Source organism: Lepus europaeus, chromosome 15 (assembly GCF_033115175.1).
Source record: "Lepus europaeus isolate LE1 chromosome 15, mLepTim1.pri, whole genome shotgun sequence".
Taxonomy (NCBI): domain Eukaryota; kingdom Metazoa; phylum Chordata; class Mammalia; order Lagomorpha; family Leporidae; genus Lepus; species Lepus europaeus.
In genome coordinates this window covers 28,799,875-28,823,146 of record NC_084841.1, presented here as the reverse complement: position 1 = coordinate 28,823,146, position 23,272 = coordinate 28,799,875, and the positions used below count along the sequence as shown (strand labels likewise).

The following is a 23,272-nucleotide window of genomic DNA, read 5'->3' as shown; positions in this document are numbered from 1 at the left end:
TGCCCTCATATGTAGCACCTTTTCAAAGTGCACTGTAATCCATCAGTATGACAAGCATACAAAGTATATGGGTCAAGAGGATCATCTCAGGTTCCCTTTGGAAGGGTCCATTCAGAGGCCGCTGAGCACAAGGGCAAACCACTAAATGCTAGCTGATTTTAACCATACTCTTAAGGAAAAAGGATACAACTCAGCACTGATTTTTATAAAAATGTGTTTTATTTTAATACAAGTCTATAAAAGTAGAAATCACATACAAAAATACAGATTACTCTGACATGTTGGCAAACTAGCTTATGGCTGGACTTGAGTTTGAAGTATAGGCACTGTCACGGGGGGCATCTGGAAGTCAACGTCCAACCAGATCCTGTCACCAGCCCTTGTCACTAATCTGTAAACAATAATTTCAAGTAGTATTTAGCACTTTTGAACTACTAAGAAATTGAAACATACTCATTTCCTGTGTAACACTACTTTAAAATGTTCTTCCTTAGATCTGAGCAGATAAGGGCACTTCATACTACTATTTCTAACATTTAAAAAGCTGGATTTAAAAAAGTTAATAGATATGATGGTTTTTGGCACTTCCATTGCATTTTTCACATATGGGGAGGTCATCTGTTAATTTTTTTGTGATTTTCAAGAAGCAGAATTTGATCTTTGTTTCCTTGTACCTGTTTTTCAATTTTTGAAATCACTGATTTTTTTTTTTCCAACACCTGAGTCTTAACTCTTACGTAGGTGCAAGTAGTGCTTACTGCTCTAAAACGGTATGGCACGTTTCTGCTCTAGTGTGTATTTCTGATTTACAGGAACATGCAGTTCTTATGGAACTTTAGGTTCAATAACCTTATAAAGTAGATAGTTTCAAACAAATACTACAAAGGACCATTAGAAAAAAAGACAAAATACGTGATTCCGGAGTAATATAAAAATAATCTCAAGAACCTCAACACTAAAGGAAAACAGCAGACAACTTCCGAATTCTTCCATTGAGCTTTTCAAGAATGGAGACTGGTTAATACCATTCTAAAAGCAGAACAACTCATTCACATAATTTGATTACGAAGTTAGAAAACCACAATTATATTTCCTTACCTAATTTAGAATTCTGGGAATTTAGTATCTTAATGAACATTAAAGGATACTTCAAATTAATCTGATGTAGAAAATGTCTCTTGAGCTTTCAAATCCTATATTGGTTCTGCATTTCTGGTGAGTTCTATTTGTTTTTTAATTTAAGTTTTAAAGTAAATTACATGGGGCTTTTTTTTGTATTAACCTAATTTCAAATCTAAAGGCTGAGTTGAAATGCACCCTTTTTTTTTTTTTTTAATCCCTAGAAGAGATTGCCTCAAAGGCTACCATCCCGATTCTGGTCAGCCCATAATACAATTAGCTTATTGTTCTTTCAAGCTACATCTTATAAACCAATGCTGAAAAATTAAATAGATAAAAAGTTTACCATGTAGACTATAAAGACTGCTGATAGTAATTTTAAAACTTGCTTCTAAATAGACTAACACAAGGGCACTTGAAGAGGTGGCTCAAATTTTGCTCTTTTCAGGTATCTTGAAATTATAGGCTCATTTTCCTAACATTTCAAAAGGCCTACAACTTAGGTTCAGAAGAGCACAGCACTAACAGAAGCTTCTATAGTCCTTTCAGGAAAGCAGTACTTCCCATTTCCCTCTCAAATCGCTCTCTAATATACTTGCAGAATGAAGCAAAGGGAAAGCGAAGACTAAAACTAGCTGAGTGGCCCTGCCATTGGGTGTCCTTCCTATTTCCCCTGTTCCAAAGAAGATACTGTATCCTGCAATAAATACTTCATAGACAACTGGGTTTCTGCAGTGTCAGTCGGCATTTGATGCCCCATATCTCCTGGTTCTTTTTGTTGCCAATAGTTGGCCTGGCAATGGTGGTAAAATGGGAGCAATTAATCTGTAGATGAGGAAGGGCTTCCCTTAGCAGTTGGAGGGTTCCGTCTGGCACGATTCCGAAAACTTGTAGTGTTTTTAGCGTGGGAATTTCTCCAAGTTCACTGGAAAGGAAGAAAGAGATGTTCAGAGTAGCAGTATCTAAGGAGCCACGTTGACTAGACATGTGACCCAATTTTTACAATTTGTATTACAAAGTGCAACCTGAAACTATTTGCAATAAATAACTTGAGAGCACAGGGAAATGGCACTGCAAAGCACAGGTTGTACAGCCTCAGCAGCCTGGCCCGGGGAGACGCACCAGTGCACTTGCTTGAATGAGGCTTCTGGCAGCCTTAGAAACAGGATTACTGAAAAATCCGACTGCATTTGCTTCCAGTCTCCATTCTTACAGGGATCTGTGCATGGGGTAATCGTGCTGTGGGAAAAGACTAACTAGCTCTTGAGGGTTAAAGTCAATGTTGTCCTGTGGCAACATTGAAACGACCCCGGGTTACACGCAGTCTGAGCATATGGACATTTGAAACTAGGCTCTGTCTCTTACAAGGAGATGTCAGTGGGTTGATAACTTCTTAATAATGGCTCACCGTCACTAAGGCTATCATGTGTGAAGGAACCTACCAGTGACTTCCCTAAGATATTTTAGGGTTATATACTTGGGTGCACGTGGAGAAAAGGGGTGACCAACACGAGTTTGTGGGTGGCAATCTAAATAACTTTTTTTGTCACAGCCAGTCCTCTTTTTGATATTTCACTTTAGGAAAAATAACACTGTCAACTGTGACATTCTCGTTTACCAAAAAAGGGAGGCTTTCTGCTGGAAATAAATGCTTTTTGGTTTTGGTAATGATTCCACTGAACCCAGATCTGTGCGCCTAGAAATTCATCTCTCTGATCTGTATTTGCTCCAGGTTGGGACACTCAGTCCAAAGTCTAGGAAAGGAAACATTTATTCTAGAATGTCAACAAAATCCCAAGAAACACATCCATGACCTGAGTTAAGAGTATATTTTCATTGTCAATAATTACTTACTAAATTGATCTTCTGTATATAAAGATAATTGAAAATGAATCTTGATGTGAATGGAATGGGAGAGGGAGTGGGAGCGGGAGATGGGAAGGTTACAGGTGGGAGGGAAGTTATGGGGGGGAAAAAGCCATTGTAATCCATAAACTGTACTTTGGAAATTTATATTTACTAAATAAAAGTTAAAAAATAATTACTTAAAAAAAACCTTTCTTTATAATAACTGTCACCTGGCCTCCAATCAGTCTCCCTTCCAAGCTTATCTCAGATTATGTCATTCACCTGGCCCAAAACCTTTGATGTTCAACTGACCTTAGCATCTTTTATGTTTAATCTGTTCTCCTAGTCTTCCTACTCAAAGTATTTATTCTACATTCCACAAAATCTCTGAAATACCCAAGCTGTTTGATATGTGTCACCCAGTACAAAATGATGGATAATTGAGAAGACAAAAGCACTATCAAAATACATATTCTTGTTACAGGACAAAAGGATCTGGAAGTCAGAACAAAAGAAAGGAAAACCGAATCGTTTCTTTCCTTAAACTAATATGTTTGGAATGTGGAAAGTTTACAATACAGAGATTATAAGATGACAGCAATCCTGCTCCAACCTCAAATCCCTCTTATGGGAAATTTGAGTAGAGGAGAATCATGGAATAACTGAGAATTCGTGTTCTGAGATATCCAAACCAGCCAGATAGTGAGTCACTCTGCAGTGGATAATATTTAGAAGGAGAAACGAAGTGGGATAAGAAAAGGAGGGATGGCAGATGGCAGAGGAGGAAGTGTTCTTGCAAGTGCATCGGGAACGAGATCTAGTGAGGAAGGAAATCACAGCTGACTCTCAGAGCACATGGGTGTTAAATGGGAGCAAGGAGCTGTGTAACATGGGTGATGGATAAAGGATCAGTTACCCAGTCAAAAATCCTGAAAGCCTTTACAATTTGAAGGAGACAACACAGCCAAAATGCCACTTGGTATGTACATTGTCTAATGACCCAGCAGGATTTGCAAGCATGTCTGAAACTCCAATGGAAGAGAGTGAAAAAGAAGTAAATAGAAGTGAATAGTTTAGGGCAGTTATTTCTCATTTAAGAAATATAAATTGATTCAAATGTATTCTTTTTAATGAAGATATTTATATACTTACAGGTCTACTTCCTACTTCATCTACATGAGCCCATTTCCTTATAAAATCTGAAATGCCTCAACAACAGGTTTTCCTACCAAAGCATTTTGAAGTCTCTCCTTAAAGTCCTGATCAGGTTACTGTCTCAGCTTAGGTTTCTTACTTGCATGAGAAAAGAATAATTAGAAGGAATTTTAGACGTGAAGAACAGGACCAGTTTAGGAGTAAGAGGCTAAACAAAAGGGATAGGTCTCGGGAAGAAAAGCCTAGTTTCTCAAGTTCTTTAAAATACTAATACAGGAGACAGATACTCAAATTCTATTTTCCTACTTCTAAAGGTGATCAACAGCCTTGAGTTCTTTAGCATAGATGGCTCTCTGGAAATTGTTGTTGAGACATCCTGGAATTTTTACTATGAATTTTTAATGTATCAGCCAGAATGACTTAAAGATAAGCCTCCAAGAAACTCAAATCAAGGATTCACGATGTAAATTGTTATACTACTAACATAATGGCTTAAAAAACCCAGCTTTAAGTTCAAAGACAGCATTTTCTTGCACTCACTTTATTCTGATGGTCTGACTTGCAACTAGCTGGACTCCTAATGCTCCTGTTTTTAAGATAAGACTTTCAATAATAATAATGCAATGAAGATTCTCACCCAGGTCTGTAACTTCAGACCCACACTCTTCAACACCAATGCACGCTGCCTTCAGGGAATACTACTATTATCCCACTGGATAAAAAAATAAACGTGGGGGCCGGCACTGTGGTATAGTAGGTTAAGCATCCACCTGCAGTGCTGGCATCCGATATGGGTGCTGATTTGAGTCCCAGCTGCTCCACTTCCAATCCTGCTCCCTATAGATGGCCTGGGAAAGCAGTGGAAGATGGCCCAAGTCCTTGGGCCCCTGCACCCGGGTGGGAGACCCGGAAGAAGCTCCTGGCTCCTGGCTTCAGCTTGGTGGAGCTCCAGCCACTGTGGCCATTTTGGGAGTGAAACAGTGGTTGGAAGAGCTCTCTCTGTCTGTCTGTAACTATGCCACTCAAGTAAATGAGTAAATCTTTAAAAAAATTAATGTGAGGGCTCACAGCATTTCCCCTTCACCTCTGCTTGAGAAAAAGCATTTGGGGGATTACCTGCTTAGCCTCTTTCTTTCTGCAGAGAAGGGGAGGAAGCACACCTGGGTAGATTCTCTTGAGAAAAGCAACCACAGAATTATCACCACAGTCTCTAGGGGGCTGCAGTGGCAAAGAAACTGGTGCCAGATGGCAAGGACTAGAAGAATGGATAACAGAAAAACCTTTTTGGGCAGACAATAGAAGACTCCTATGAGTTTTGCATGCTACAAAATGCTGCAGGCATTTTAATAAGAGATCCATGTCTATTAATTTATATCCCAAAATTTGAGAACCAAGTAAGGAAAAACTGGCAGGCCCTGAGTTTCAAAATTAACTAAAATGATTAAGTAAAACAGAATTGTTAAGATTTTTTTATTTTACCAGTTGACCCTCTGCAGCTGATATGTCTGATTTATATATTAATTCCAAACCAATAATTCAATAACTAAATTCATTCTTTGTTCAGATTCACCACCGCTGGGTATGAAACTGAAGTCAAATTGCTTTCATTTGGGCAGTAAGTTAAATGAGTTCTGCAGCCACCTGGCCAAGTCTAAGCTACTGCCCTCTTGTGGCTCTTAGTAAAACTGCGATATTTGGCATTAGGAAGCCTTTTCCAGTTTTCTGGGATGAAATAGGGGAAACTTAAAAAAAAAAAAAATAGGCAGATGATATATTCAAGATGATTTCTGCATCTGTTCAGGAGATCTAGGATCTAAACTGAGCTCCCTAATTCACCACTGCATCTGGATAAGGCACTTAATCTGCCCCCCTCCTCCACAACCTCATTCAAAAAAGCATCCCATTCTTAGCATCCAGTCCACCAACATGCTTTTATTCTAGCAACTCCTTACCATCCCAGACATTCATCACCAGATTACAGAACTTTTTTTCTAAACACAGCTTCTGGAATCAACTGAGATTGATTTGAAAAATTAGGAAATAAAAATAACAAGAAACCCAACCATACTGAGTTTGTCTTCCTAACTACACTGAATACCTCAGAGACAAAGAATATCTTGTACTTCTTTCATGAGTCTTCTCAGGCACAAGCATGCGATTTCTAGTACACAAAATTGCTGACAGCTAAATTTAAATATGTGTTTAGTGACAACTTTACCAAACATTTTAAGGAGGAAGTCTGCCCTGGTCTTTTCATTTTCCTGATTACTCTTAGCCAATTTGTGGTATACTACTATTAGTGTTTAAGTTTTCAATCTCTGCTACTTGTGAAACAGATTTCCCACCAACTGGTATCTCTGTTGGGTGCTGCCTTCTGTTAGCAATAAAAATAAAATATACTTACAGTAAAGTTTCAGGTATTATATCATAGCATCGACTGAGTGAGAGGTGTTGGAGGTAGTTGAGCTGGTGAAATTCCGGAAAGCAGTCATGCTTTAGCATGATGCTGTCACTGAAACACAGCAAAAGAAAAAGTAATCACAACCTCCCACCCATCTTAGATGGAGACGGAAACAGTTTACTGCTTCGTTCCTTCAATTCAGCATCAAGATCCTTTCCCCCACTCAATAAGCAATGAAGATCTTCCAACTTTTGATCTCGAATAAGCAAACAAAACAATACCTTAAGTCTAGGTGGACAAGATTGGGGCATCTTCTAACTAGGGTAGAGACATCTAGGAAAAACAAACACACACGATGGTCACTATTACAAGAGAAATAAAAATAAGACCAGGATATTTGCCATGACTGCTCTCCTTTGCTATTGCGCAGGGAGTTTGAGACAACACACCTACGGTCATGCACTATTAGAAAAAACAAATGAGCATCCAGGCACACAAAATGTTCTACCAAGAAAATCTGAGAGAATCACCTGGAAAACTACTTGAAGTGAAAAGAGACCCATGTAAAATGTTAACACAATCCAGTGTTTATGTATTTATCAGCAATGGCTGGCTGGAAAAACAAAAGGAAAAAGAATCCCACTCACAATGGCAAAAGTCAAAACCACACAACCGTATACATGAACATACAATGATGATAAAGGTGGCTCTTCAAGTCAATGAAGGAAATCATAGATTACTAAAAAATCAACATTGCTACAACAACTGGAAAAAATGGCTTCTCCAGCTCTAGTAATATATCCAAATAAAAGTTGTAAATGCAAACACAAAAGAGTAATACTTTAATAAATTCTAGGATATGTAGGGTATTTCTAAACCTAGATGAAAATACAGAAAGAACAACACTTATAATTGTCTACATAAAAATTTTAAAACTTGGGGCCAGTGTGGTAGCATAGCAGGTACAGCTGCTACCTACAATGCCAGCATCCCATATGGGGTAATGGTTTGTGTCCTGGCTGCTCTACTTCCAGCAGCTGCTCTGCTCCCAGCTGACTGTGCCTAGGAGGGCGGTGAATGACCCAGGAACCTAACCCAGGTATCCCACATGGTGGCAGGGAGCCAATTATCTGTCACTACCTGTTGTCTCCCAAGGTCTGTACTACCAGCAAGCAGGGTCAAGGAGCTGGAACTGAGACTCGAACCCAGGTACTCCAGTATGACATGCAGGCATCTTAACTGGTGTTTTAACCATTATGCCTTTCAATATCTCCTAATTTTATTTTTTTTAATAGTGATCTGATTTTTTTTAAGCTTTCAAGTATTACACACTTTGCTCTCTGGTCCAATAATTCTATTTTTAGAAAAATACAGATGTACATGAACATATTCTTCATAGCAACAGTTTTAATAGCCCTTCTCCACTTAGCTTAATATGTTAACCCTATCCATTACATAGAATACAATGGTAATAGTTGTTAGTAAAAAGCTTTTCAATAATATTTTTTCAATAACACTTTATGACATGAAAAATAATATATAATATCGTATAATATCACAGTGATATTTATCACTAATATATACACAAATATAATAATAAATATCACATAGTGAGACTAGAACAAAATAATTACAATATATCATAATCTCAGTTTAGTCAAAACATACGTACATAAATCCACATTTATAAACCAGGTCACATACAAACAGAAAGGGAGAAAATGGGTTGGGGAGGTGCAGTGGCTTAAGCAACCACTTGCAACACTGACATCCCATTTTAGAGTGTGGGTTCCAATCTCAGCTGCTCTGCTTCCCATCCAGCTTCCTGCTCATTCACTTAGAGAAACAATGGAGCATGGCCTAAGTACTTGGGCCCTGCTACCCAACTGAGAGGACTGGGACTGGATGGAGTTCCCAGTTCCTGGTTTCAGTATGGATCTCAAATGGCTGTAGAAGGCATTTAAAGAGTGAACCAGTGAATGGATCTGTTACTGTATCACTCTGCCTTTCAAATAAATAAATAAACAAATCTTAAAAAAAAAGAAAAGAAAAACAAGGCAAAAAGGAAATATACCAAAATGACAATCACTGTATCAGGAGTTTGGAATTATAGATAACTTTTCAGCATTTGGAAGTCACATGAACTACTCAGTCATCAGAAAATCAATCAATAAATGTTATTTACTTAAAGCAAAAGATATGTCTCATTAATACTTGAGGTTTTATTTCCCTTCTTACAGCTCTATCTCTTCTCCTCTGACTTATAGATCTGCATTTTCAACTCTCTCTTCAACATACCTACTTGGATACAAGATTGACATCCAAACTGCTATCTAAAATCAACTCACACTCAACTTCGCTGCTGTATCTGCTCCTTCCCTAATGTCTTTCCTATCTGAGAAAGTGGTAACTCTTGGATCCAGTTGCTTAGGCTCAAACTCTCAGAAGCACATTTGGCTGTTTTTCTCACCTCCCACATCCAATCTGCCACCAAATTCCCATTAGGTCGGTTTTCCAAATATGCCCCAAATCTCATCATTTCTTAGCACCTCAAATGTTACCACCCAAGTCTCCTGACCGGCCTCCCTGCTTCATACTTTCCCAGCGTAGCGTCACAGTGAGCCTTTTAGGTGCTAAAATCACATCAGGTCACTGTTCTACTCAAAATATTCCAGTGGCTTCCCATCTCAGAAAAAACTCAAAACTTTGGCTTTGGTTTAGAAAGCTTGGTCGCTTCACCTCCCCTCATTATGCTCTTTGTTCCCACTCACACACTGGTTTCCGTATGAAGGCCTTTGCTTTTGCACTTCTGTTCTAGAATATTCTGACATGCCTATATGGATTCTTCCTTTACTGTATCAGGTCTCTCCTCAAGGATCGCCACCTTACAGAGGCCTTCTCTGATCATTCCATCTAAAAACCCAAGTTCTCTGTGTGCCACATTCTACCACTCACTCTGCTTTCTTTTGCCTCCTTGCAGTTTCACCTCTTCTTTTATAACATTTAGGACATTTGTTCATTGTCTGGCTCCCCCACTGGAGTGTCAGCTTTGCAAGGTTGACTTTCTCTGTTCTGGTCAAGGCCACATCTCCCAAGTCTGGAACGGAGGTTCACGCACTTTAAGAACACAATAAACATCTGTTCAATGATTGACCAAAAAGTGAAGGCCAGCACCATGTAATCTTGAGTGGTTTTAATCATCTAGCCAGTCAGCTAGCCATCAGTAAAAGTGGACACAATCTCACCCTGACACCACTGCAGAAAGAACTAATCTCTGGGGGATAAAACTGGTTAAACCTCCTCCTCCAGCCCTGATTTAGGCCCCATCCCCCCTTGGTGTTAGCAGACTGTGGTCCCTGCTGATATTCCCTCTTCGTGACCTCCCCCCTACCTCCCCCAACACACAGACACAAACCTTCATTTCACCCAACAATAGATCCACTTTAGGTAGAAGAAATCTTACAACACAAGTAATCCAACCTTTACTTCAGAGGAGAGGCAATTTCTGCTGGAGAAATTGAGGTCAAATCTAAGACCAAAGCCAATGCCACTAAGACCTGGCTCAGTGCCTATCTACTGATGAGGGGGGAGCCAGTAATAGTAACAGCCAACAAGAAATAAAACTCTCATCTTACTATGTTGTCAAAAACTATTCAGGGGCGGGCGCTGTGGCGCAGCAGGTAAAGCTGTCACCTGCAGTGCTGGCATCCCATATGGGTGCCAATTTGATCCCAGCTGCTCCACTTCCGATCCAGCTCTCTGTTATGGCCTGGGAAAGCAACAGAAGATAGGCCAAATGCTTTGCCTCTGCACTCTCGTTGGAGACTCTGAACAAGCTCCTGACTCCTGGCTCAGTTCGGTTCAGCTCCAGCCTTTGTGGCCATTTGGGGAGTAAACCAGTGGATGAAAGACCTTTTCTCTCTGTGTCTTCTCTATCTGTAACTCTACCTCTCATACAAATAAATAAAATCTTAAAAAAAAATAATACTTTTGTAGAAGAAAATTACTGGCAAGATGTTAACTTACTAGTAATTTGTTTTCCTTTGCATATTTTCTGTTTTACCTAGCACTGTTGAATAATATTACAGTCAAAATTAAAAACAATATTAAAAGGGTAAAGAAAAGACATAGAACAGAGATATTGTGCAAAGAGGGAGCGATAAGAAATCAAGATACGAATGTTACTTTTACAGATCTCTAAAGAAAATGTTCCCTTTAACTGAAAATGCAGGCCTTTGATCCTTTTAACTGAAAATGCAGGCCTTTGAAGTGGTAATAATCCTGCCACTCATGAAAGTCTCCTTATTATCTATAGCCTGATATCTTATCAGAGGACACATGTCCTGGAGAAGTTTCTTTTAGATTTATCTTTTTTGAAAGAGCGTTAGAGAGAGGTAGAGATAGAGAGAGGTCTTCCATCCACTGGTTCACTTGCTAAGTGGCTGCAACGGCTGGAGCTGAGTGAATCCAAAGCCAGGAGCTTCTTCTGGGTCTCCCATGTGGGTTTAGGGGCTCAAGGCCTTGGGCCATCCTCCAATGATTTCCCAAGCCATGGCAGAGAGCTGGATTGGAAGTGGTACAGCCAGGACTCAAACCAGTGCCCATATGGGATGCCAGCGCTGCAGGCCAGGGCTTCAACACTCTGTGCCAGCCCTGAAAAGTGTTTTTCAAATACTAATTAAATTTTCAGAGTTCTGTTGTGGTTTAGTCTAGCGTTCAGACAACTTATGTTCCACGTCAGAGTGCCTGGGTTTGGTCCCTAATTCCAGCTCCTGACTCCAGCTTCCTGCTAATACAGACCCTGGGAGGCAGCAGTGACTGCATTCTGCTACCCATGTGGGAAATCCAGATTGAGTTCCTGATTCCCAGCTCTGGCCCCAGCGAGGGGCCTTTGTGGGCATTTGGGAGAATAAACTGGCAGACGGGAGCTCTACCTGCCTCTATCTTTCTGTTTCCCTTTGTCTCTTGAATCTATCAATTTTTAAAAATTAAAAAACTAAAGATAATTCTGTAATTTTGATTCAAATCTTTTTCAGCATAATAAAAATCATAATAAATAAAATATGTACACTCAACTGAGCTGGAACCAACATTAAGACAACAAGATATGGCTGATGTCTATTGCTAGTTTAACCTAGTTTTCGTGCAATCCACAGACTAGGTGAGCCTGAGACTGCAGTTGAAGCAGTTAAAAAATTGTCATTTGCCATGACTTATCTTTGCAAATCAAGTTTTTCTTGGTATTATACAAACAAAACAAAGCATAATCAAATGCTGAGGTTTATGAGCACTACAGATGTTAGCCACCGCCTTTGATTTTAAATGTCTGTGTTCATTCACACAGCCGCAAGTGCTCTCAGACTGAATTCAAAAGTAAAGTTATACATATGAACTTACTGCCACTATGACATCTGGACCCGGTGTGTGTGTGTGTGTTTCTGCTATCCTGCACATTGTTCTGCAATACCCCTGGCTTCTACTCACTACATGTCACCAGCACCCCTTTAGCCATCTCTGTCAAAATGTCTCCAGGGGCAGGTGTTTATCCTAGTGGTCGACACCCATGGTCACATCAGAGTACACGGGTTTGAGTCCCAGCTCCAATTCCCAATTCCATCCGGGAGTCAGCAGTGAAGTCTCCAGTAATAGGACTGCTGCCACCCATGTGGGAGAGCTAGATGAGTTCCCAGCCCACAGCTTCAGCCTGGTCAGGCTTGGCTTTACCTAACTGGTGATCAGCAGCTACCTCATCTAAACAAGGGAACCGTATGTGCATGGGATAAAACGAGGCAACGTATGTAGAACGCTTAGGAGAGGCTCAGCAAATCAGATCAACTACTGTTGTTAAGGCCCCAAGAGGCTCAGGTCTGGGAGTCCTAACCTGACTTTTGGAGATTCTTTCGGTAGCCACTAAGATTCAGCTGGGTGATGGTCTCTGAGACATGCGCCACAGCCACCTGCACGTGCTTCTCAGTGAAGTCAAAGCACCAGGAGAGGTTCAGCTCATCCAGTCTGCACAGAAGATGGGGGAGAAGGAGGATAAGAAACCATCACACAGCAATGAGTTTTTTGCAGGCTGCACATAAAATACAAAGCCAGAGATTTCCTACTGTTCTGTGCAGTCACCTGCCCCCCTAAGCAGCTAACTGCCTTTTCCTCCTTCACATACACCCCTGCCCCATTGGCTCCCCAAAGTTGTCAGGGGATCTGAGCACAGGCCTTAGTGGATGCTGCCCCCTTCTGGAGATTGAGGGGAGCACTCTCTTCTCCTGATGGTTCATACCTCCTTCCAAGAATGCAGGTAGAAATGCTAGTCTGTAAGTTTTATCACCTAAGAGGTTTTAAAACACTGATAGAGGGGTAGGCTTTGTGGCTCAGCAGGTTAAGCTGTCACTTGGGACAAATGCATCTCGTATCAAAATCAAGTCCCACTTCTGTTTTTGATCCAGCTTCCTACTAATACATACTGGGAGGCAGCAGGTGATGGCTCAACTATACCATCCACACCATCCACATGGAAGACCTGGAAGGAGTCTTGAGTTTCTGGCTTCTGGCTTTGGCTCAAGAAGTTGAGTCATTACCTCCAAAAGGAAGACTGGAACTGAATTCCTAGCTCCTTGCTTTGGCCTGACCCAGTCTGGCTACTGAAGGCATGTGCAGAGTGAACCAGCAGGGGAGAGAGATCTCTGTCTGCCTACCCCCCACACCCCTCTGTCTCACTGCTTTTCAAATAAATTAAATCATGCATCAAGTCCCAAATTTCCTACCTGGAGCAGCCGCTTAGCAAAGTCTTCAGGGCAGATTCAGAGAATCCAGAACACCCACAAAGGTTTAGTCGCATTAAATTTGAGTTCTGTGCAAGATTACTGGAAAAAGAGAAAAAAGACAGAGGAACAGTGGTAAGGCACTCACATCTGAGCAATGGTGTTCAGAGGAAAGCAGTTGGTATAGTCAGTGCAAAGACCTTTGAGTCAGAAGTGAGTTTAGAGTTCACATTTCATGATCTTTGTGACACTAGGCAGGTGGCTTTTGTCTCAGTTTACTCATCTGTGAGATGGCAATATCAGTGCCTTCAGGTAAGGTTATTAAATGATATCACATAATAAAGGATTCAGCATAGTGCCTGGCACTGATTAAATCACAGAAAACATTGGTCAGTGTACTTGTTAAAGAAAAAAATCAATGTGATAAACATATCCATTTCACTTCCATGTGGAATCAGCTTATAGGCAAATTTGTACCCATAAAGCCACCAGTTTCTTTCAATTAAATGTCTCTTAAATTTGTCCTCTTCTACATTCCCAAACACCCTGTATTAGTGAAACTTCATGATTGGGGATAAGATTTCTGGAATCATATTGCCAGATTCAAATCTCGGTTTAGCCACCTACTAACTATGTGATCTTGTTATTCAGCCTGTGACTCAGTTTCCATATCTATAAAGAGGAAACAACCAAAACACACATCAGGGGTTAGAATTAAATGTGAATGCATTTAAATAACCTAGTGGAGGGGCCTGTGCTGTGCTGTAGTGAGTAATCCACCATCTGCGACCCACATGGGTGCCAGTTCCACTCCTTTGCCTTTACCACTTCCGATCCAGCTCCCTGCTGATGGTGCCTGGAAAAAGCAGCAGAGAATAGCCCAGGTGTTTGGGCCCCTGCCACCCACGTGGCAGACCTGGACAAAGTTCCTAGCTCTCGGCTTCAGCCTGGCCCAGCCCTGGCTGTTGTGGCCATTTGGGGAGTGAACCAGCAGATGAAGATCCTTCTCTCTCTGTAACTCTGGCTTTCAAAATAAATAAATCTTTTAAAAATAAAAATAAAAAAGAACTTAGTGGAGGGGGTGTTTGAAAGTTAAAATGCACTTGGGATGCCCTGTTCCACATCAGAGTGCCTAGGTTCAAGTCCCTGTTCCACGCCTGATCCCAGCTTCCAGCTAATTTACATACTGGGAGGCAGCAGGGGATGGCTCAGTTAGCTGGGTCTCTGCCACCTATCTGAGAGATCTGGATTGAGTTCCTGGCTCCTGGGCATTTGAGGAGTGAACCAGTGGGTGGGAGGTCTCTCCTTCTCTTAAAATAATAAAACAAAGAAAGAAAGAAAAATAAAGAACTTAGCATCTGGCATATAACAAGAAGTCAATAAATGTTAGTTGCTCTTGTTATACTTTTTAATACCAGGCTTCATCTTTCTTACCTGTATGAACAGTGTCCTAACTAGTCTAGTTTCTTCCATGTCTGTCACCCCACACTGCCTACCAAGTTAAGTTCCTAAATTCACACTCTGACACAGCCCTCCCATTCTCACCATGTTTCCTGCTTCACAGCCCAGTCTGAGAGTGTGGTCTACATGCCCATTCTAATCATGTTGCCAACTCTGCACCTACTGTCACTCCCAGCCCTGAGCACTGGGCTCCAGCAACTTCCAACTACTTGACAGAGTTCTGAGTCACACAGCCAGCTTTGCCTAGGCTGCTTCCTTTGTCCTGTTACTTGGGGATCTCCTCCCTGAGTATCTTCAATCCTGAGCTGCAGAGTCACTTCCTCTGAGAAGGCTGCCCTCCTAAATTTAATTAGGTCTCCCTGTGGAGGCTGCTACATCATCACCAATGCATTTAGCGAACACACTGCACTTGTAATTATGTCCCTTTTACGAATGAGTCAAGGACCATGCCTTGTTCATCCTTGTATCTCTACAATTTAGGCCTGGCAGATAACTAGCAGTTCAACTTTTGTTGCTTTGATGAGTCCTGTGAAGTTCTGCAGAAGCTGGAGTACTGCATAAGGTGTTTTCTGTGTTCATCTGGATATGGGTAGATGGGCATTCAAGTCATATTCAAGGAATATTAATACACATAAAAAACGATTGCCTTGTGACATGCTCTGGCTACCACTCACTTGACGATGAGATCCGAAAGCTGTAGGCCTTCCAGGCTTAGGTTTTGCAACTTGGAGCACTGAGACAGAATGCCATGAAGGGTAGACACGTTTATTACTGAGTTCGACAGGTCCATGTGCTGCACACGGAAAGAGCTGGACAAAGAGAAGAAAGAGGCTCAGTAAGGCTTCTCACCCAAGCACTTTCCGACCAAATCTGGCCCCACATCTCACCAAATGAGCAGCCGATCAGACAGGGCCCTAAATATGACAGCATGTCAACAAATCCATGGACAATGGAATCAAAAGTTGAGTGGCAGGTGTTGGGCACAGCAGTGAAGACGCTGCTCCAGATGCGCACGTCCCCTTTCAGAGGGCCTGTGTTTGAGTGCTGGCTCCACTCCCAATTCCAGCTTCCTATTAATATGCATCCTGGGAGGCAGCTCAAGTGGTTGGGGCCTTGCCATCCATGTCAAAGACTTGGATGCAATTCCTGGTTTCTGGCGTTGGTTTAGCCCAGCTCCAGCAAATGGCAATATTTGGGGAGTGTACCAACAGACAGAAGACCTCTCTCTGTCTTCTCTCTTATATAAATTTTAAAAAATTTAATATAAGTTTATTTTGGTACAAATAATTTTGAGAGTCATGCATATAAATGATCTACAAAAAGTTCACTGAAAGGCAGGCGTTTAGCCTAGCAGCTAGGATGCTATGTCCTTTATCGAGGTACCTAGGTTTGATACCAGGCTCTGGTTTCTAACTCCAGCTTCCTGCTAATGTGGACACCGGGAGGCAGTGTTGATGGCTCAAGTTATTAATAGAGTTCTTGCCACTCGTCTGGGAAACCTGGATTGTTTCAGCCCAGTCCCAGATGGTGTACGAACCAGTGGATGGGAACTGTCTCTGTCCTCTGCAGTTTAAATAAATATTTAAATAATGATGGAGGGGCCGGTGTTGTGGCATAATGGGTTAAGCCACTGCCTGCAATGCTAGCATCCCAGTTCAAGTTCAATGGGCGCCAGTTCAAGTCTTGGTTGCTCTACTTCTGTGGAGGTCTGGGAAAGCAGTGGAAGATGGCCCAAGTCCTCAGGCCCCTGCGTGCATGTGGGAGACCTGGATGAAGCTCCTGGCTTCAGTCTGGCCCAGTCCCATCTATTGAGGCCATTTGGGGAGTCAAGCAGTGGATGCAAAATCTCCATCTCTCCCTCTCACTCTCTAAGTCTGCCTTTCAAATAAATAAAAATAAACCTTAAAAAAATATGATTCTCATCTTTTAAAAAAGTCATGTAAAGTACATATTATGAAAAAACTGAATCAATTCAAAAAAATTTCTACACCTAAATAATAATTTTTCCACGAACTTTTTGAAATACTCTTGCACACATTTTAAGTAGTAACTGTAACTTTCATTATATTTGTTTTAATTATAAAACAAATTCCTACTAGCTAATTGCCATCCTCATTCATGTTAAAAATCAAGAGGGTTTTCAGCAAATACAGACGTGGCTGCCAATACAGTCCCACTTAGAACATCAGTGGGCATCAGAAGGAGCTGGATGTGGCCAACAGGAGATCACAGCTATAATGACTCCCAGCTCCTGGCAAGGGTGAGTGGGTGAGCAGCAGTGATTTTTTACTGAAACAAGGAAGAGGGTGGAAGAGGAAGTTCTAAAGGGAGGCTCAGCTTAATTTTAGATATGCTAATATTGAGGTCCTTGGAAGAAATTCAGGTGTGGAAGTTTTTAGGTGCTTAGAAGTAAGAGTTTGAAAGGGCTAAGTGCATACAGATGAGGATTTGAGTGTTGGCCATCAGTGTGAGTGTTCAGGACACAGCTTGTCCCAGGGAGGTTCATCCAGGCTCAGACCTGGGATGAACAAAGGATATCTCACGCATGAAGGAGACCCAGAGGAGTAGGACGAATGGCAGCAGGGGGTGACTTTGACTACGGAAAGAACAGGCTGCAGACACACTTCATCTTTAGCTCTGCGGTCTTGGGCTTCTCACTACAGGGTCTAGTTATTCAACTCAAGTATGGGAATGCTTTACAGCTTAATATTGCAAAACTGTCAGTAACAGAAATATTTTTTCAAAATAGTCTATGAAGAAGACAAAAAGAAGGCATTTTTTTTTCCAGGTTGCTAATCTGTGTAGGATAGGACAGAAATTCCAAGCTACGAATTTAGAAAGTCTTCTCCCGCTTGTCATTGATCACAGATGGACAGCAGAGGGGTTATGAGGCAGCCTTGTATCTGACAGTGACTCCTGAGGACACTTCTGTTCTACGGGTCTCAGAGTCCCCCCCTGCTGAGGACCCGCTTGGAGAAGCTAACTGTGCATCTCTGTCTCTGGGGAGAGTCCACCAGCAGCCCCAAGTTAAAACGGCAACAGTGTCAAGGAAACCTGTGCTGTGTTTCCACACATAGCAAAATATGCAATTAACATCCCACACTGCAGATGACCTATCACAGGCTTAAAAGTGAAGAGAGAGAAAAAGAAGTTAGGATCTGTTTCCACCTCAAGATTGGGAAAGTTCTTCTTTTCCAGGAATTTTTCTTTTTTACCTGAAATGTTCAATCAATGGTTGGTCCATAAATGATCGCGGGCAGCGGAAGGCAACCACCCCTCGAGACAGCAACCGGCCAATCACATCAGGGTGCAGATTTTTACCTGTGAGGTCTAATGTCTGCCACAGAGACTCGTCAAACCTAGGAGAGAGGAGGTGCCTGACTTGGTAAGTCTGTCATAGAGATGCTGGAGCCCTCAACAATGTAACTAACAAGGAGGCCACTAAACTCCCATGATGCAAATTCTGAAGGAACTTTTGATTTAAAGTTGACTACAGGGGGTGATCATTTAGTCTACGGGTTAAGATGCTGCCTAAGACAACCACAGCCTGCCTTGTAGTACCTGGCTCCGGCTCCTGAGTCCAGCTTCCTGCTAATGCAGACCCCGGGAGGCAGCAGTGATGGCTCAAGTCCTTGGGTCCCAGCCATCCACGTGGAAACCTGCATTGAGTGCCCAGCTCCTGGCTTCAATCCCTCAGCTTCTGAAGGCACTGGGGAGTGAACTAGTAGGTGAGAACTCTGTCTCTCAAATAAATTAATTTTTAAAAAGCTGGCAAGATGGCATGTACCAATGCCATCGCACTAGTCCAAGTGATCAATTTCAGCTCACAATTGATAGCTCTGATAGCTCTAAGAGTCAAAGAGATCACACAAACAAGACAAGTATCTGCTAATACTAACTGATAGAATCAAAAAGGGAGAGAAAGATTCAAGATGGGAAGTGGGATACACAGCAGACTCATAGGATGGCAGATGTCCTAAACAACACTCTGGCCTCAGAATCAGCCCTCAAGGCATTCAGATCTGGCTGAAGAGCCCATGAGAGTATAGCAGGCATGGAAAGCCAAGATATCATGGAAAAAAAAAAAAAAAAAGACCTAAATGAATGATCTCTGTGAGTGAGATCCCAGTGGAAAGAACGGGGCCATCAAAGAAGGAGGTACCCTTCTCCGAAGGGAGGAGAGAACTTCCACTTTGACTATGACCCTATCGGAATAAGATCAAAGTCAGCGAACTCTAAAGGCTTCCATAGCCCTGGCAACTCATGACTAGAGCCTAGGGAGATTACTGACGCCATGAACAGGAGTGTCAAATTGTTAAATCAGCAACAGGAGTCACTGTGTACTTACACCCCATGTGGGATCTGTCCCTAATGTGTCGTCTAAAGCGAAGTGATGCTATAACTAGTACTGAAACAGTATTTTTATACTTTGCGTTTCTGTGTGGGCACAAACTGATGAGGTCTTTACTAATTATATACTGAAGTGATCTTCTGTATATAAAGAGAATTGGAAATGAAAAAAAAAAAAAACCTAGTGTTAAAATGGAAATGGCATAGAAAATTAATTAATTTGAAAAAAAATTATGTAGGATCTCTGTCTTTAATGTGCTGTACATTGCTATTTAATGCTATAATTAGTAATCCAATGGTAGTTTTTTCACTTTATGTTGCTATATGGGCAAAATGTTGAAATCTTTACCTAATATATACTAAACTGATCTTCTGTATACAAAGAGAATTGAAAATGAATCTTTACATGAATGGAAGGGGAAAGGGAGCGGGAAAGGGGAGGGTTGCGGGCGGGAGGGAAGTTATGGGAGGGGGGAAGCCATTGTAACCCATAAGCTATACTTTGGAAATTTATATTCATTAAATAAAAGTTTAATAAAAAAAAAAAAAGAAAATAATATAAAGTAAAAAAAAAAAATAAGGAAAAAAAAAAAAAAAGCTGACTATACAATTAGCTACGATACTTGGGGCTGGTGTGATGGTGCAGGGTGAAGCTGCCACCTTTGGCACTGGCTTCCGTATCAGAGAACCCTTTCAAGTCCCAACTACTCTACTTCTAATCCAGCTGCCTGCTAATGCACAGGGAAAACAGTGGTAGGCACCACCCACATAAGTGAGTCAGATGGAGTTCTTGGTCCCTGGCTTCATACTGCTCCAGACCTCACTGTTGTGGCCGTTTTGGGAGTGAACCAGTGGATATAAGATCTCTCGCTCTAAATCTGACTTTTGAAATAAACAGATAAATCTTAAAAAAAAAAAAAAAAAATCCCAGTGAAAAACAGAGGTTTTTCCTTGTCTCAGGTCTGATTTTTGCCTTCCCAACTCAGCAAGACTTTCCATAGGTCAACTTCCACACCTGGTAAGTGTGGTGGCAAAACACCCACTGTGGTTACCCATGCTGAACACATCCATGAGCCAGGCACTGCGCCAGCGTCTTTACGTTCCATCCTCACAGCCACCTTGCATGGAAGGTACTACCACCCCCATTTTACATACGGGAAGACTGAGGCTCAGGTCGTGCACAGTGTATGTGGTAGAGACTGGGTTCACACTCTGGTCTAACGCCAGAGCCCCTGTTCTCCCTCCACAATGGGCTTGCTGCCCAGTGCAGCCAGGTCTGGAAAGGCAGACTTCATGCATCTCCATAACTCCCTTTGCCCTCAGCACTTACTTGGCCCACAGTTAGCACCCAATAACATGTGTCAAGCTGAATACAAGGCCAAGAGGCTGTCAGAAACAGCTACGCTGACACCCCCAGGGGACTCCTCTCTCCCAGTGTGACATAGGACACTGACTACTCACAAAAGCATGAAGATGGCTGGTTTGCCTGAGGCTGCTCCATTTCTCAGTTTTGGGTTGCTCTAGACCAACATGAATAAACAACCTTGCTCTGCTCCTCCTCCCCCACATCCACCAAAAGTAAGCAATACTTACGCTAGGCGGTACCATCTCTTACAAACCGCGGAGACTTTCAGCAGCTCGGGGAGGCATAGACAGGAAAAGATTCCCAGGAGCAGCTCATCGGGAAGGGAATCCCACGAAACACCTGTGAGGAGACAGGAAGCGCATGGATTTGTCCATCACCATTCATTCTTTGTCCATCAGGCCTGTGGAATCTTTTCAGGCACGTAAAAGACACACAGAACTTAATTCAAAAGGAGAACTGGACACTAACTGAATTGCGCCCCCTCACAATTATTCTTCTGTTCCAGCTGCTGTCTGTGTACTGTAAGGTGAGCATCATTCTCAGCCCAGTGAGAAAGAGAAGACCAAGAATATTTTTGCTATCATTCTACTGTTCAGCCCTGGCTACTGTAGGCAAAGGTGCCAGCACTGGCAGCAGAGAGCAGGTCTCCACACCTCCTAAATGTCACACAACAATGTCTAAGCTACTGCGATGCTTTGGGTCACCGAGGGAGGCCTCATTTCTCCTAGGTGTGGCCTCAGTGGTGACCTTACTTAAAAGCCAAATGAGTTTCGTGCCTCTTCATTCAGGTCCACAAAGCACACTGCAGTCCATGTACCTAAAGAGCAATAGCAATGGGGGCTCTTGTTGCATCATTCAACAAAAATCTGCCAAATGCCTTTTGCAGTGCCAGGTATTGGTTCACATTAGGGAAAGAGCAATAAAAAAGACAAACATATGTCACTTTCCTGGAGGTTCCATGCTCGTGAGGGGGATGAGACAACCACAAATATCAAGTAAGTACCCCCTGTTACAACTGGTAAGTGTGATGCAGAAAAACGCAGCAGGGTAAGGGAGAGTGGGCAGTTCAGAGGCAAATTGTGAGTCTGAGCACGGTGGACAGGAGCAAAGGCTTGAACCAGTCTTGTGTGTTCAAGATGTGCAGAGCAGCAAGGAGGCCAGTGTAGGAGGGAGTGGGCAAGGGGGTGGGAGAAGATGAAGTCACCGAGGTGCAAGGGGCAGAGTCATGCAGGCGTTGTGGGTCATGGCTTTGACTCTGAATGCCATGAGGAGTCCCTGGAATGTTCTGACCATGGGAAAGACAGGATCTCATTTTAAAAGGATCACTCTGGCTGCTGTGTTCAGAATAGAGAGGGGAGAAAAGCTGATGTAGGAAGAATAGTTTTGTCTTATAGAAGCATTATCTAAATAGCTGTTCAATAAGTAGTAAACTCTTACATGTGGGTATATGGTATAAGCCTACCAGCTCAGAATAATATGACAATGGCCAAGGAAACAGGTATGTACCAAAGAAATGCTGAAAGGAGTGTCTTCCTAGCCTGTACTTCCAACTCATCTCGGGATATCTTGTCCTTCGTTTAAAAGATGCCAGTATTTGGCCGGCGCCGCGGCTCACGAGGCTAATCCTCCGCCTTGCAGCGCCGGCACACCGGGTTCTAGTCCCGGTCGGGGCACCGGATTCTGTCCTGGTTGCTCCTCTTCCAGGCCAGCTCTCTGCTGTGGCCAGGGAGTGCAGTGGAGGATGGCCCAAGTGCTTGGGTCCTGCACCCCATGGGAGACCAGGAGAAGCACCTGGCTCCTGGCTTCGGATCAGCGCGATGCGCCGGCCGTGGCGGCCATTGGAGGGTGAACCAACGGCAAGGAAGACCTTTCTCTCTGTCTCTCTCTCTCTCACTGTCCACTCTGCCTGTCCAAAAAAAAAAAAAAAAAAAAGGAAAAGATGCCAGTATTTACTGAACATAGGTGGATAATTCAAAAGTTACATGAAAAATAGAATTAAAAATGCATTTTAGTGCAAAAAATTTTTGAAATGCATGCACAGTTTTTTCAGAATACCCATTTTCCATAACTTAAAGGATCCTTTGTATGCATATATTATAATTTTTCTACCAAAATGTTTTTCTTATTAAATTTTTAAATTTGTTCAAGAGGCAGGGAGACAGACAGCTCCCATCCTTTGGTTAACTCCATAAATGCCTTCTATAGCCACATTCCACAGCCAGGAGCCGGGAATTCAGTCCAGGTCTCCCACTGGGTGGCTGGGACCCAATCGCTTGAGTTATCCCTGATGCTTCCCCAGATTTGCACTGACAGAAGCTGGAATCAGGAGACAGAGTTAGGTAGCAAATCCAGGTAATGAGATGGAACATGGGCATCTTCACCAGTGTCTTAACTACAGGACACAAACAACTTCTCTTTTAAGTCCATTTTCCATGAACCTTTGGAAGTGCTCTCCCTTGTATCTTAGCAGGCATTGTGTAAGCGGTAGGAGACCATGTGGAGAAGAGCACCAAGGTGGATAACAAACATCACAGCACTGAGGTGGATGACAGACAGCACAGCTACTGCCTCTAGGCACTATCTGTGCTCAATCAGGCCCTTCTTGCAGTTAGAACCCTTCAGCGGCACCCATCAAATATTTAGCCCGAGGTGCACACTATTTAGCACACACTTCAAAGTTTTCATGCCAGGACCCAGCTCGTTTTACTGGGCTCGTTATCTGGAAGTGCATTCCAGTCATGTGGAACTCTCTGTAATTCCTAGAATGAGTCATCACGTCTCAATGCCCCTGTACATGCTGTGGCCTCC

The 23,272-nt window shown here is 42.4% G+C and overlaps 1 protein-coding gene across 1 annotated transcript in view; it reads right to left on the bottom strand.

The window, feature by feature from the left end:
* Positions 1-203: 203 nt before the first annotated feature.
* The window catches only part of SKP2 (S-phase kinase associated protein 2), a 33,965-nt gene continuing 10,896 nt past the window's right edge, over positions 204-23,272 (bottom strand). Inside the window, exons 3-10 of the mRNA XM_062211784.1 lie at positions 20,692-20,803; positions 17,964-18,107; positions 15,423-15,557; positions 13,291-13,389; positions 12,405-12,535; positions 6,805-6,856; positions 6,527-6,634; positions 204-2,044 (exon numbers count right to left, since the gene is read on the bottom strand). Of these exons, the coding sequence (XP_062067768.1) occupies positions 1,831-2,044; positions 6,527-6,634; positions 6,805-6,856; positions 12,405-12,535; positions 13,291-13,389; positions 15,423-15,557; positions 17,964-18,107; positions 20,692-20,803 (995 nt within the window). The 3' untranslated portion in view covers positions 204-1,830. The remainder of the gene's footprint in view (positions 2,045-6,526; positions 6,635-6,804; positions 6,857-12,404; positions 12,536-13,290; positions 13,390-15,422; positions 15,558-17,963; positions 18,108-20,691; positions 20,804-23,272) is intronic.